The sequence below is a fragment of the Salvia miltiorrhiza genome, chromosome 5 (genome assembly GCF_028751815.1).
Source record: "Salvia miltiorrhiza cultivar Shanhuang (shh) chromosome 5, IMPLAD_Smil_shh, whole genome shotgun sequence".
Taxonomy (NCBI): domain Eukaryota; kingdom Viridiplantae; phylum Streptophyta; class Magnoliopsida; order Lamiales; family Lamiaceae; genus Salvia; species Salvia miltiorrhiza.
The window spans coordinates 136,929-152,527 of record NC_080391.1 but is presented as its reverse complement, the minus strand read 5'-3'; the positions used below and the strand labels follow the sequence as shown (position 1 = coordinate 152,527).

General features: G+C 35.6%; 3 protein-coding genes and 1 long non-coding RNA gene across 5 annotated transcripts; all 4 read right to left on the bottom strand.

Moving 5' to 3' along the window:
* Nucleotides 1-747: 747 nt before the first annotated feature.
* LOC131026517 (dehydrogenase/reductase SDR family member FEY-like) lies at nucleotides 748-4,262 on the bottom strand. Its single transcript, XM_057956393.1, has 8 exons — nucleotides 3,826-4,262; nucleotides 3,303-3,423; nucleotides 2,909-3,026; nucleotides 2,563-2,699; nucleotides 1,943-2,044; nucleotides 1,515-1,607; nucleotides 1,291-1,363; nucleotides 748-1,185 (listed from the first exon to the last, which is right to left on the bottom strand). Exons 1-8 carry the CDS (start codon nucleotides 4,137-4,139, stop codon nucleotides 926-928), a joined length of 1,218 nt encoding a protein of 405 aa, XP_057812376.1. The 5' UTR covers nucleotides 4,140-4,262; the 3' UTR covers nucleotides 748-925.
* Nucleotides 4,263-5,465: 1,203 nt separating this feature from the next.
* Nucleotides 5,466-6,311, bottom strand: LOC131024710 (uncharacterized). The gene has a single exon (XM_057954250.1). It carries the CDS (start codon nucleotides 6,309-6,311, stop codon nucleotides 5,466-5,468), a length of 846 nt encoding a protein of 281 aa, XP_057810233.1.
* A 4,379-nt stretch (nucleotides 6,312-10,690) lies between these two features.
* On the bottom strand, nucleotides 10,691-11,386 carry LOC131026516 (uncharacterized). Its single transcript, XR_009102329.1, has 2 exons — nucleotides 11,048-11,386; nucleotides 10,691-10,831 (listed from the first exon to the last, which is right to left on the bottom strand). It is a non-coding gene; the product is annotated as an uncharacterized LOC131026516 (long non-coding RNA).
* A 74-nt stretch (nucleotides 11,387-11,460) lies between these two features.
* On the bottom strand, nucleotides 11,461-14,827 carry LOC131026515 (putative late blight resistance protein homolog R1A-10). 2 transcript variants are annotated; one of them, XM_057956391.1, is made up of 4 exons: nucleotides 14,663-14,827; nucleotides 13,292-14,566; nucleotides 11,810-11,974; nucleotides 11,461-11,681 (listed from the first exon to the last, which is right to left on the bottom strand). In XM_057956391.1, exons 2-3 carry the CDS (start codon nucleotides 14,474-14,476, stop codon nucleotides 11,840-11,842), a joined length of 1,320 nt encoding a protein of 439 aa, XP_057812374.1. In that variant the 5' UTR covers nucleotides 14,477-14,566; nucleotides 14,663-14,827; the 3' UTR covers nucleotides 11,461-11,681; nucleotides 11,810-11,839. The 2 variants fall into 2 exon arrangements, with proteins under 2 accessions (XP_057812374.1, XP_057812373.1); XM_057956390.1 differs by lacking the exons at nucleotides 13,292-14,566; nucleotides 14,663-14,827 and having other exon boundaries at nucleotides 11,810-13,285.
* Between the last annotated feature and the right edge of the window lie 772 nt (nucleotides 14,828-15,599).

Sequence of the window (15,599 nt, the reverse complement as noted above, 5' to 3'; positions counted from 1 at the left end):
GAAAAATAATGCAGTTTTGCTGTTACAGTATTCAAACTCCAAGTGCATTGGCATGACATCCAATTAGTGCACATTTCCACTTGTCTAAACAATTTAATGTTCATCCCAACATAATTAAATGTCCAAACCATCATTTTCACCTTCTTCAACTGAGATACTACTTGCCTAGATTATTTGGCAACATCAATTATGTGTGATAGCCTCTATAAAGCAAGATAGATAAATAATCAAGTTTTATCTAAGCGTCTGATAGCAATATTGATTAATAAGAAGTCCCGCATTAAGCAAGAGACTCGCTCTTATATCACTGTTCCACTGAAAAATTTAATATCTCCTCCATCCTGATATTATTTATCTAGGTTTTATTTATCTAAATTTTATTTATCACCCTTTATCTTAATTTATATATCAAACACACGTGTTGGGATGCATAATGCATTATCTCACTTTCAATTTTTTCATTTTTTTCCCCACAATTTCAGTTTTCTACGGTTGATATTTTAAGGTGTATGATTATTTTTTATCAATTAATTCCACTTTTTTTAGTTATTTCAGTTATAGATCTCTGTTTATTGAGAATGAGACATTCAATTTATTTAAAAAGCTCCTAAAAAGTTCATTCAAACTCAAATATTTTAAATAATTTAAGCTTGAGCTCGATTTGACAATAAACAATAAACAACTCAAGCTTGAACTAGACAAAATCCAACTCGCCTCAGCTCAGTTGAAAAAAACAAAATCTGCAAATTCTACAAGAAGTAATTCAACACTCTGCTAAATTGTTAACTTACACATACATCCAAGATTGAAGCCCAGAAGATACAGCAAAAAGATAAATCCCTTCTTTTAATTCAGCATCAGTTAACGTGTGAAAAATATTAAGGCAAAAGTTGAATCTTGATCATTAAAAATGATGATTACTTCTCTACTCAGAGGGCCAGTATCTGCATTTAACTTCTTCTCCTTCTATAAGCCTCTCCACTGCATCTGATGGTAGCCCAATCAGCTCCAGTGTCTTCTCCCACACTCTAGATGCTGTTTCGACGTTGTGTGCCTCCTCCGACGGGTTTGCAGGCCGGCAGTCGTGGTTGATGAAGGCGCACACGGGCCAATCTTCTGATTTCAGCGACTCGGTATAGTCCACAAGTTGGGGATCGGTGGCTGCAAAAAGAGTGCTTCTAGAGCCTGTAATAATCCATACAAACTACCTTAGCTTAGCTGCCTTCGACTAAAATGCTTCGTGTAGCAGATCAATGAAGACATCTGCAATTAAACTGTCGGAACGTTTACCTTCTTCAGGGCTGAAGATGAAATATGGAATTAATTGGTAACCGGCTTGAACAATCTTCGGAAGATCCCTAGCCTGCGTTCATAGTCTAAAGATATGATTGTGAACTACTATGATACGTTAAAAGAAAGTAACCAACCAGTTATATGTTTGAAACATGATAGATTGAGTTTTAAGTTGACAAGATCCTCAGTAGCCCGGTTTGTGTAGAATGTAACAAACTTACGACATTTGTGTGGACTATTCCTGGCGAAACACATGCTATATTAATGCCTGCTTCACTTGGCAGTCTCTTGTTAAGGACACTGCTGAACATGATCTGCATTAACAAATCTAGAGGGTGTTGGTGAAGAAGCGAAACAGAAAATCGTGGAGCAATGCAAGTGTTAAAGGAAAGATGTTACTGAGTCACTGACTAAAACACTGAACTTGCAACCAAAAAAGCAGCCACGAGAAAGAGTTGCCTCCCCTATTAGGAGCATTGATCTAAAAAGACTTGCACGATGAGGTCCATGATCCAGGACCACCACTGAAATCAACTTACCAGCTGCAGAGTTGCTTAAAGGTGCGACCCAAGAGAAAAGAAGAAAAAACAATTACACTTGAAAGTTCAGTAGATAACTGCTAAAATCTAAAGCAAGCATTTGAAAGTACCTGTGCTAGCTTACTGCTCGAATACCCAACCATACTTGTAAATTTTCTTTTACCAGATGTAACATTCATGTCTTCTGGATCAACAAATCCTAAGTTATGCATCTGCACAAATACAAGATGAAATTATGATGAGTTAATTATCATGTCGTCTTTACTACAGTTCTCATCAGTTAATTCTAAATATAATACTAAACGAAAAACTAAAAGTTCTCATTAGTTACTTCCAATACAGATTTTCCTGTCCAGTGCTTTGCTTATGTAGCAAGCAGAAACAGCAAATCTGTGAAGGCTTCTTTTTGCAGGAAATGAGGATACTTTCCCTTATAGTAGTCCGTCCTCACTATTAAATAAAGTTCCAAAACAGGGTACACAAGATGCATTCTTTCTATGTTAGGTTCAGGTGTTGTTTAGCTTCGTATAAAATATTGAGGAATTTCTAAATGAATTAATGATGGAGGTCTTAAAAGTGCTAAATTTTTATCAAAGCAGAATTACCCGTGTTCTACCGGGGGAAGGGGTATCATAACAACAATACAAAGAATACATACTTTTGACATTTTTTTCTTGGAACAGTTATATATGCTGAAATGTATAATGTAAAGAATCCTCATGAAACTTACAACAGAATTCACATTGACAATGCGGCTGGGCGAGCTTCTAATAAGAGAGGGCAAAAGCAAAACTGATAGCAGTGCTGGGGCTAGATGGTTCACTTGCATATGTTCTTCATAGCCGTCCCTTGAAAATTTTTGTGGTTCTGAATTGAGCAATAATGGAGTGAGTTCAACTAAGGTTCAACATGTTACCTTATACTAAGAGAGCCAACTAATAGCAGTCGCTCAATACATAGGTAAACCAAAAATGGCTTCATTACAGTCAAACTACATAATCAAAAGATAGTGTGCCTCTGTGTGTGTGTGTTTGTGTCTGTTTCCATACATGGGAGTAGACCCTTCATATACAAACCTCCAATGGAAAATATCCCAGCATTGTTGATGAGAGCATGTAGAGGTCCTGAACGTGCATTCCAAGCTTCAGCAAATCTCGCAACAGACTCTAGAGAGAGAAGATCGAGTTCCATAACCTTAAAATGCATAGCAGTTAAAAATTTCGTCTACTCACTGATACTAAAAATAAGAGCACCAGAGCCAACACAAACTTGACACATCCTTATTCCGGAAACAGATAAAATAGAAAGGCGGAAACAGAAAGAATTTGCATATCTCCATACGCATCCAATGTTAATTAGATTCCACAAGCAAGACTTCACACCATAAAAATGGAAATCCCGGTATTTCCTAATAAGTTTTCGGATTCACCATGACTTTAATTTCCACCATGAATTCAACTCATTAAGTACCTCGATATTAAGAGGAAGACCCTTCCCGGACCAATTCTCCTGCCACCTCTTTATCAATTCATTAGCAGCCTTTGTATTTCTTACTGCCATCACAACATGCCCCCCTGCTTCCGCCAATTGCCTGTGCAATAACGAAACAACGAAAAACCATCAAATCTCATTCATACAAAACCAACTCCCAAAATGCTTGCTGATCAATCTCAACTACAACAATAGTAAATCAATCACTAAAACAGCAAATGCCAGAAGAAATCACAACTGCAACAATAGTAAATCAATCACTAATCAGAAGAATCCTCAACCAACAACCACATTCCTGCGAGATTTCCAACTCCATCACACACATTCAACTTCATTTCCCCAAAATCACTTCCGATTCCAATCATAAGGTGGCAAAAGAAGCATACGTACTCAACATTCCACCCACACGAACCCTAATCCACTCAATAACATCCGGAAAAAAAAGGATTTTAACCACTAAAATCGTAGATAGAAACAACAATAGCAACAACTGAAGAAAAACCTGGCGATTTCCTTGCCGATGCCGGAGGTGGAGCCGGTGACGATGAAAGTGAGATCATTAATCGGCGGCAGGGGCATTGGATTCGGAACGTTGCTGGCGACGATTCTCTGAAACAGCATCTCGTAGGCGAGGTAGAACCACCCCATCAGCCACTCAATCCACCCCAATCCCTCCTTCTTCACCTTCTGCGCCGCTGGTTTTCCGTTCTCAGCTCCCTTCTCCGATGGAGATGAAAGCGACGCCATTTTCACACACTCACTCGAGCTCTGCGCTATGCAATTGAAGTTTGTATGTATATAGTTTGGAGATTCCATAGAAACAGCTCAAAGAGTACTGTATCTGTGAGTGTGTTTGGGCCGTCCGATTAGTTTTCATGATGAAATCGTGACCGTTGATTTGTTTAGGCTGATAGATTCGGTTGATTTTTGTTGTATTACCTTTTCGAGAGAATCGTGTTCCTCATTCATTCCTTTATCATGATAAGAAACGATTTCAAATTTGAAAAAATAATTATTAAATACTCGACTTTTGTTTAATTTTCAAAATTTATTATTGTGATAATTTTTAATGTAAAATTGATGATCTTCATATTCCAAAACTCTCAATTGGTAACTAATCTATTTTCGGAAATTAAATAGAAAAAAATTATGAATTCTTTCTTTGATTTTATTTAAAATTTGGCTTCCACAAATCCAACTCATGGAAAATTCATTTACACCGATTTTTAGGTAGGGCTCAAGAGGGTGATTTTTATTTTTAGGTTCCTATATTATTTAATTAAACTCATAAAAATTAATTCTTTTATCATAAAGTGTTCATAAATTAGGTTATTTACAAATTTATTTTTTTCCTTTCTTTCTATCTGAGAAACGGGCCATCGCGGAGTGGGTTGGGCAACAAAATATCTTGGCCCAACAATTCCAACATAAATTATTTACAAAATTATTTTTTTTTCCTTAAAAAAATACGAACAAAACAAAAGCAAGTGTCTAAGTCCAAAAATTATTGAATTTGGACCTTAAATTTTCACCTCAAAATGCACTATATCTTCAACAGTGAAAATAGTGTTTGATAACACTAATTTAGTACGGACCTGTCCCACAAAATAGATTGACTCAATTTAGCAAATTCAATAATTAAATAAAATTTCAAAAAAAAAGGTTGGGAAAAATCATTTCACGTGTTTGGTAGGACACATATATATAGGCTTGGCGTGACATAGTTATTAGTATGTCTACAACTTAATTATGTTGAACTTATCCTTATAATTAGTACCTCGAGTCACAAAAATCTCACATGAAATCTCATGGCCCATTTATTAATTATCATGTCTCAAATAAAAATTCGATATTGAAAATGGGTTTTAAATAATAATGTCAATTAATTAAACTAACTAATTATATTCATACCAAAGAATCAATTCCCTTGTGTTGGAATGTCACTATCTCAAGATGCCACCATCTTCTATATATCTTATTTTAAAGAAAGAGAGAGAGCAACTACATACCTAATGAAAAGATTAAACATTGCAACCTATAAAATTCAAAAAAAAAGACCATGTTCATCAACGTTAAGATTCACAATATTTCAAAACACAATCCTAATAAAAGCAAAATAAACCCACAAACGCCACATATTAATTAGAGTCCTCGCTTGATCATATCTAAAAACCTTTGATCCGACTCTTGTCTTTGCAGCCTCATGTCCCGATTGAACTTGTTGATGAAGGCTTCAACTTGCCGGTTGAACTCGTCGACGTCGAGCGACGGGTCCCGCCTGAGGCCGCCTAGCCGCCTTATCGACGCCCCGTCGTTGAACGTCTCGAGCTTCCGGAGCTCCTTCCGATGCTGGTGCTCTTCTACCCTACTTCTCGGTGGCACGGACTCGCTCTTGGTCAACTTCTTTGACCGGCCCTCGACTATCGTCTGCCACGTGGAGTCCATCGTGTCATCCCCCTCAGCTTCTCTCTCGTGATCACCCCTAGAGAGAGATGGTTCTGAGTTCGAGTCCACCGTGTCACGTTTCTCAATATCTCTCTCATGATCATAATCAGAGATATGATCAGAGAGAGACTCTGGTGCCTCGATCTCGACGACATCATCAACGACATCATCATTAACGTCACTAGTAGCTAGTGGTGCACAATCATCACCAATAACACTACCATGGTACAAAGTTTGCTCATCACTGCATAATGTCGTTGCCTCCGGCGGCGGCGGAGGGTCGTCGTCGTGGCGGTGGGAGCTCGAGGTGGCGGCGATGAGCAGCACCACGGAGTTGATGATGATGCAGATGTAGAGAGGGGAAGACAAGAAACACCTAAATGAATTCCAAAACGCTACGAGATTGGGGAAAAAAATCTCACACAAAAAGGGCACAAATGCCTCTTTCACCATCACCGCAGTGGAAAGCAAACCTGCTGAAAAAAATAGCAGCTTCAACGCCTTCACTGCCATGCTTATGTTGGAATCTGACAAATAAGCCATGTAATAAAACTGCGATGATAGACGGAGACAAACTTGTTTAGCTACCTACGAGGAAAACTCTGAGCATCTGCAATGGAGTTTTAAAGAGATGGGGGGGAGGGGGGGGGGGGGGGGCTTGACTACTATGTTGCAACTCAAAAATTATGCACACAAGTAATAAGCCAAAACCATCATAAATTTTTGGCATTTAAATAGATATAGAGAGAGAGAGAGAGGAGAGAAGAAGGGATTTGAATAATCACGAGATTATTATTATAACTAATTATATTTATTCCATGATTGATTTAAAGTCTTAACCATCTCCTATGTCTTGTCCTTTTTAAACTTTGTTTGATGCATAAGATGTGGTTTTGAATAAGTATTCGAAATCAAGGACAAGTTCAACTAATTTGTACATATCAAATCGTGTGATTAAAAGTTTCAAATCGATATGTAATTTCTTATATATGATGTGAGAGATATGATATGGTTTTCGGTACAAACGTGTTGACACAATAGTAAAATATAAAAGACAAACAATCTTATTGTTATTGATTATACTCAATACCTCTTGTAATTTCAAAGAGAAACACTCTTTAATTTGTTTGGAAGAAAATATATAATTTTATTTTTGAAAAATTAGAAATATATAATTTTATCAGTTACTTGTGTATATCGAGGGAATGAGATTCAATGTACCACACTTTATGTCCCACTTTGTGTCCCACTTTGTGTCACACTTTCAATTTTATTTATTTTCTTATATATTTTTTCTTCAATTTTAACTTTATATGCTTTAGCCCGTATATGGAGGAGGCATGCAAAATTAGAAAAAGAATAAGAAAAATAGGGTATGGATAAATGTTCAAATTTGAGAGAGCACAAAATAGAGGAGGGTTATAGGCTGTCTGCAGATAAAGAAGAAGGAAAAAAATATATTTATCACTAAGTGTTGTTGACAACTTGTCAAAAGGGTCCATCAAACTTTAGCAAGACTAATTATTGGGAACACCTACTATATAAAAATGTGTTTAAAAAATTATTATCTACATATATATAATGCATAATGACAACAATTTGGGGGTGTGTGCACAATAATGAGGAGTGTGTTTCCTTTCCTGTTCATTATAAATATTTCACTGCTTCAATATTGATTTGTTAATTTTTTGTTTTCTACATTAAGTTTAATTTATTAGTATAAATTTCGCTTTAAGTATATACAGATATTAATTAGACGTGTGATTCGCACTTTTAGATATATTCAAATGAAAAAAAGAATCTACATAAATTGCTCTACGCTCTACCAACTACGACAATTTGGAATAAATTATTGTTTTTATTTAATTTAAAAGAAAAGGAGGGAATAAATATGAAGAGTAAAGAATAAGGTTATTAATATAAATTGAACAAAAATCGAGATACATAAAATTGAGCGCTACTTGCACTTAAAATGGATTATGGTAAGTGCTAACTTCAATGATAACATAATTATTATTATTAATTATAAAAATGAATAATTAATAATAATTTTATAATTATATTATACTCTCTCCGTCCCACTGAAAGTGAATTGTATTTTATTTTGAGCTGTCCCACAATAAGTGACTTATTTCCATAAATGAAAGAATTTAAGCCTTAAAAAGGTGTAGGCCCTACCATTTTTAACTAATTTACACATTCTCCTTAGTTTTCGTGTCGAAAAATTTTGAGTCTTATAAATTTATGATGAGACGAATGGAGTAATAGTAATAGTAATCCTAATAATATAAAAATTAGGTATGAAATAGTGTTTCTATTATGTGATGCATTCCAAATAGTGTATGAAGAAATTTATATATATATATATATATATATATATATATATATATATACACTAATTAACACGCATAGTGGAGTGTGGCTGGTAGCGGTGGCGGGCCACCACCGAGCGGCCGCGCGCGGCCGTGGCCTTTGAATTGTTTTTACGTGTTGAATTAAGGAAAAGCAATGTTGAAATGAAAGAGATTTTAATTTATAGGGTAGGGGTAGGGTTTAGGGTAGAGTGGCTTAATGTTTTTCCTATGCATGGGTCCATTACCAATTAATTGCCTCATACTATTTGAATAGGAGAATAAATACAAATTTTACCCAATTTTGATTTTGTATGCTAACTAAAAATCATACCTTCAAATACATGAACTTTCAATTGTTTTGATTTTTCGTAGTATTATCAATTTTCGGTGAGAAGCGACATGCATATACACCCAACTATGATTGTCCTCTAGTACATTGGCAGTTTAGACATTTCAGATGCCTCGTTATTAATTTGTGGGCAATTGACAACCGTGTAAAAAAAATCAGATGAATTAAAAGTTCGTGTTTTCAAAAGCGCATAACTTTTAGTTCATACGCAAATCCAGAATTTGATTAAAGTTCGCGTACTTAAGCGCAGCTGCTCCATAATATTACAGTTATTAATTACTCCATAACTTAAATATAAGTGCAATGTAGTGATGTATGCTAAAAAGATTAGCATTAATTAAAATCTAACTTAACTATATGATGACCGCTAATCGTTTTCATGTCACAATAAATTGTAATGTATTTTATAGTGATAACCTATAAACGAGTCAAGTCACAACAGCACAAGCTTTGCAACTTAGAAAATGCATCATGATATTTAAATCGACTAAACTAATTAAAGGGAACAATATATTATCCAATCTAGAATGATCGGGTATTCCCTTGGAATCCATAACTTTTTTCACATTTTTTTGTTTTCCTAATTTCATTTCATATATGAATTCATGTCATATAGTTTAATATGATGTAAATGAGTTCATCAAGTTACCCTCGAAAAATTTGGATTTCAATTCGAAAATAGTTCATTTAAAAATTAAAAATGTGATATGCCAACTATTTTGAGCTAGAAAAACTCAAATGTGCCCAATATAACTAATTTATTCAGCTCGTTAGCTTGCGCACTTGCTTGTAAGCTTACTAGAGAGAGTTCGAGCTCGATCATGAGCTCAATTTGTTTATCATATTCTACATCTATAACCTAATAAGTCTATTTCCATCTTATTACACCGTAGTAAACTCGGGTTGGTGAACATATTATTACGAGTCAAACTTGTTCTAACCGATTGACACATGAATTGAGCTCAAACCTAAGTAAACATCGATCGAACTAACTAAATTCAGACTTACTAGCTATCGTTTAACTTAACTCAACTCGTTTACAACCCTAGTCGTTTTCGATTGCATGTCTTCTCCTCCAATTTTGACTGCAATATGCAGACCCCTTTCCCTTTAATTAGACTTTTGAAATTGCAAGGTAGGTTCTCAACCACCTCAAGAAATAAGAATACAACTATTCCATAGTAATAAAATATATGTCAATAATTGGTAATGCTCTTTATACTTTATGCACTCCAAAACCAAAATAATAATGGAAGGAGACAAAGGGAAAAGGGCCGCTCATGTCTTGTTGTTAAAGATTATATTAATCATCATTATGTCCTTTTCTAACGATATGTATGTCTATATTATATACACATGCTTCACAAATTTAATTCAATGGGGAATTTACAAGTGTATGTGAAACCAAATTTGGTGGGGAAAAGATAAGGGTAGGCCCAAAATATCATTTCAAAAATTTGAATGGACCTCCTAAAATTATTGAAAGGGAGAAATTTATTAAAGCGAGATTGATTCTTAAATATCTCCACAATTTAGTGAATTACAGTATATGCAAGTGTGCAATTTTAGCCGATGAGGTCTTGCTCTAGTGGCAAAGTTGAGACACGCAAAGACTCTCATTTATGAGAGGTCTTGGGTTGCGGATTGCATAATTGATTGTATTCAGATACTTCTACGTGCGGTGATGTTTTTCCACTGTTGAGTGGTGTTGAGGTTCCGCCTGCGTGCAGATTGCATAATTGATTGTATTAAGATATCTTTAGTAACTTCAAAAAACAAAGTGCAAGTTTACAAATAGTCCATTAAATCTCTAATTAACATTGTTTATTAAAAGAAACAAATGAATAAGTAAATATATCACTCCATCGTTTTTTAGAATGAAAATTTATTTTTAGAAGAAAATGACGGATGTTAAATTTCAATCTATATTTAGAAAATTCATTTAAGGAATTTTTTCATGATAACAAAAATATTTCTCTTTAAATTTCTTTTTTTTTCCTCTTATTTTCTACATTCCTTTCCTTTCTCATCCTTCATTTCCACTTCAAAAAGAGAGTGAAATTTTATCCATACGGCCCGTTTCTCTGTCTTTTGAGTCTAACCAACTAATTCCATGTTGATTTTGAAATTTGAAGCCATAAATTAATTACTATTATACTGCCAGAATTTGAGATTTTTAAGCTATGTAAAAAACACATCAACTAATTACACACAACATCAAAACAAAGTGAAATCATGTATCACACAAATCCAACTTACAAGAATTTTGGTTACAAACTACATACACAATTCAGCACTCAATTTTCATAATCCTCAACAAAATCCAAAGCAAGTTACAATCCTTAAGCTCTGTCATTTGCCTGAAAGTTGATGGATGAACAACCTCAAACACTATAACTATAGCATTTCAAAATTAAAATATAACATAAACACATCAAAATTTAAATTAATCATGCCTATTATGACATGAATTGATTTGGTTAGTCTGTGAAAAAAGAGAGTGAGCAGAGAAGAAACATTATGACATGATATATATATATATATATATATATATATTGCGAAGTAGTAAGACTAACCTTAGGGAAGTTGCACAGCCACTTGAGCTCAAAAAGAAGAATCGACGATGAGTTCAAAGGAAAACTAGCCTTTTAATTGATTGGTACAAACGTCAGCTAAAGGATTGCAGTCGACTAATTCAATGGTCTTGATCCAAGACAGATCATCTGACAAATTGAGTTGTTGCAATTTGTAGCAGTGCTTCATGATAAGTATACGAAGCCTCGGGAGGCTTCCATGTTGAGGCCTCCATTGCATCAAATCGGTGTCCTCAATTTCAAGTTTAATAAGTTACAAAAAACTCCCATGTTTTATTTCCCATTCTGAGCCTCGAAATGCATAGCATTTTAATTGGAGAAATTAATTAATTATATTGCCAGAATTTGAAAATGTTAAGCTATTGAAAACACACATCAACTTATAACACACAATATCAAAACAAAGTGAAATCATGCATAACAAGTAATGCTTTCACACAAATCCAACTTACAACAATTTCTATTACAAACAACATACATAAGTCACAACTCATGTTTCATAACACTCGAAAAAATCCAAAGCAAGTTACAATCCTTAAATTCAGACGACAATGTCGTAACACAATCTAAATTATGGGATAACGCGGCGTCTGAGCCCTTTAGCTCTCTCATTTGCCTGAAAATTGACAGAACTGTGATTATAACGAAGATATGACATGAATTGATTTGGTTTGTATGTGACAAAAGAGAAGTAGGGAAGAAACATTAAAGACTTGATATGTATTGCAAAGTAGTAAGACTAACCTGTCACGCGAGTTGCAAAGTCCCTTGAGCTCAGAAAGATGAACGAGTGGTAAGTTTAAAGGAAAACTTATGCTTTAATTGATTGGCACAAGCCACACCTAAAGGATTGCACTCCACTAATTCAATGGTCTTGATACAAGACTGATCATCCGGTAAATCGAGTTGCTGCAATTTATAGCAGTGCTTCATGATTAGTTTAAGAAGCCTCGGAAGGCTTCCACGTTGAGGTCTCCATTGCACCAAATCGGTGTCCCTAATTTCAAGTTTAGTAAGTTTCAAAAAACTCCCCAGTTTTATTTCCCATTCTGGGCCTCGAAATGCATAGCACTTTAATTGGAGAATCGAGAGATTTGGAAGCAGCGAACCAATGTCATTCATGTACTTCCAAGGACATCCCACCCCCCTCAAATATAACTCTGTGAGACTTGATGGGAACATTGAAAGAGGAAGAATAGTACGATACTTACGAAACTTACGCTTTATCTTGGGATTCTGGATTTGATATCGAAGTACATCCAAATTCTGGAGTTTGGATATATAACTCAAGGAACTCAATGGGTTGGTTTCATCATCATCATAAGGCTTCAACTCCACAACAATACCTAATTCCTTTAAATTAGGAATTCTTTTGAGAACTTCCATTGTACAACTGTTTGCACTTACACCAATAAGTGCGTCAAGTTTATTTAAGGTAGCCTCATCAGTATTAGGGGTTGGTAGGTCCCTTCCCTGAATCACAAGACACTGTAGTTCTTGCATGTTCCAAATTTGCACAGGCAAATATGACTGAAATCCACGCTTTTTAATGGTCATATATCTTGTAATATGCAAGAATTGAAGGTGAAAAAGGTTGGATATGGAAGCAGGGAGGTCACCATTGCAAGATAAGCCAAGCCACTGTAGACAAACTAGTTTTGAAATTTCAATTGGGAAATGGTAAAATCGAACATCTCTAGCAAATAGTACTCTGAGCAACTTGAAATCCATGGCATGTATTGGGAGTGGATATGGGTGATAAGGACCAAAACAAAGGAGAGAACGGGCAGTGGATGCACAATCACTTTTTATCGAATCACACACTTGGTTGATGCAGAATAAACTGTTCCAATGGGCACACAAGCGGCGCTGGTCTTTTATAACATCATCACAACTTTGTAAGACATGCATAAACTTGATCCTACTAGCTTCTTTCTTACAAAAGTGCTGCCAGCAAGAATGCACGCGATACGTTCCCGCCCAATACCAATATTCATCCTCATGTGATGTGTCGAGAACAAGATGATGATACAAAGAAAGATTGTCCAAGCATGATATGAATAAAGGTTCGAAACTTCCTTCTGCAATCGCTTGAAGAAACCCCTCAGCACTCAACATATCCTTGAGCGCGTCTATATTCCAATTTTCATATGGAGGGAAAGCTCCCATATAGAGAAAAAACATTTTTAAATGTTGGGGTAAGTAGTCATAGCTTGGAAAAAGTACCTCGGATATTTGATTATATGCATCCACGAAGACTGAACTATGTTGTTTGACGAGTACCTCAGTCCAGTATTCTGGGGTCTTGTCGGCTTTTGATAGAAGCTCGGCAACCGTGACTATCATAAGAGGAAGACCGTCACATTTCTTGGCAATCTTCTCTCCCAACTCCTCAAGTTGAGGAGGGAAACCCTCTTCACCAAATACCATCTCACCAAGTAATTGCTTACTTTCTCTCACATTCAACAAGCGCATTCTTTCAACAAGCGCATTCTTTGTGAGTATAATTTGTTTTCTACTTGTAAGTAAGAATCGAATCCTTCCAACAATATTCTCTTCTTCCAAGCAATTTCTCAAGTGATTTGCTGCTTGTATCTCCCAAACATCATCCAACACGATGAGACATTTCTTACCCTTCAAACTTTCTTTCAAGATTCCAACTAACTCTGCCTCATCATCATCATCTTGGGTAAGGTGATGGTAAGTGTTGGGATCCACTTGAGCTAGAACGCATCGTAACAATTCATTGGATTCGCATTTTCTGCCCACTTCGACCCATGCTCGAAACTCAAAATGGCTTCGAATTGATGAATCTTGAAAAATATGCACAGCAAGAGATGTCTTTCCAACGCCCGCCATCCCAATAATGGAATAGGTTTCATAGTTATTTTCTTCAAGAAGACACTTTCTCACTTTTTCAAAATGATGATATGTTCCAACCCTAAGCAGATTTGAATTGACCACTCCAACAATATCAATTCTTGAGGAAATAGGCTCCCCTTCTTCTTCAGCCATATTTTTTATTTCAATGATGTACTCTTTCTCCATCATCTTCATCTTCTCGACGAAGCAATCAACATGGTGTTGCAGACTCTGCAGATCTACCGAGAATGACAAGTTGTCTCTCTCGCTTTCGAGTTGTGGAAGAATCTGATGTAAGACATGGGATTCGAGTAAATCTTCAAATTCCCAAACTGCCTCTTTGATTCGTTCATCCACACCATTCACCTCCGTCCTGATCTTGCTGCAGCTGGTGATGTCAATTAACAGCAAAGCAGTCCTCAAGCGATCCATCTCGTGGTAGGCAGGTTGTAGGATTTGTGGAGAGTGGGAAACCAGAGAAATGCCAGACGATTGTAGAATACGCTCAATCGTATTCTTGAGAGACATCGCTGCACCAAAAGCCGCCATACTCAAATTATCAGCTGAGAATACGATTGATTGTTGCAATGAAATTTGCTTAGCTCTGCAATTTTCCTCCAAAACGAAGCTTAAAAGCAACTGCAGCACGACAATCCCACACAATTAGATCAGAATAAAATCCGGTGATAGAAATCAACTGCACGAGATGAAAGAGATGATAGCTCTCAGCTGTACCTCTGATAGAGTAGAGACGGCGGCGCCAGCAGCTGGGTTTGTACGGTCGTCGCCGGAATAAGATGGATGAAGGAAGTAACTGGCGGCGCTGCGGATTAGGGCTGCTGTTACAGATTAGATTTGTCACTTAATAACTAAATAATACTACTAATTAAGAACAAAAACAAAATTACACAACAAGAGCTCTTAATCACAGCCCTCTCTGCAGATTTACTTAATTAGGTTGGGCTTATAATTAACTAAATGATTTTATTGTCTATTTTCTTCTTTTTTGGGCTTGGAATTTTGAGTTCGGCCCATGTTTTCCTTTTTCTTTATAATTCTTTTTGGGCTTTTGTTATTTGGATCCTTTCTCGGCCCTTTTAGTTTATTAGGTGTTTTTGACAGGAGCTCCTATTGTGTTTGCATGTTCTTTTAAGGGCTTTAGGTTTTTTTTTTCCTGTTTAATACTCTCTCCGTCCCTGAAATAACTTCATATTTTGTCTTTTTGGGACGTCCCCAAATAACTTACTCTTTCTTTCTTTCCATTTTTGGACAACTACTCCACTACTAATAATATTTATTTATGCCTACTTTTCATTTTTCACCACTCCCAATACTAATTATAACACATTTTCACAACTTCCAATAATAATTATAACTTTCTCCACTATCAATACACTTTACAACTTTTTTTTTTAAAATTCATGTTGTCCCCAAAGAGAAAGCTATTTCACGGACGGAGGGAGTAAAATATTACTATTTCAATTAATATTTAATTTAATTTATTAATATCCTTTTTTAAGGGATTTAACTAAACCGGTACACTTACTTTTAATAAGTAACAGAATACAAATTTGATCGTGAGTTCAATTAGACATTAGAGGTGATGATCTGATCTTCATGTAGCATTCAAAGCATCTTACTATGAGACATCTTTTATGAAAAATAAAAAAAT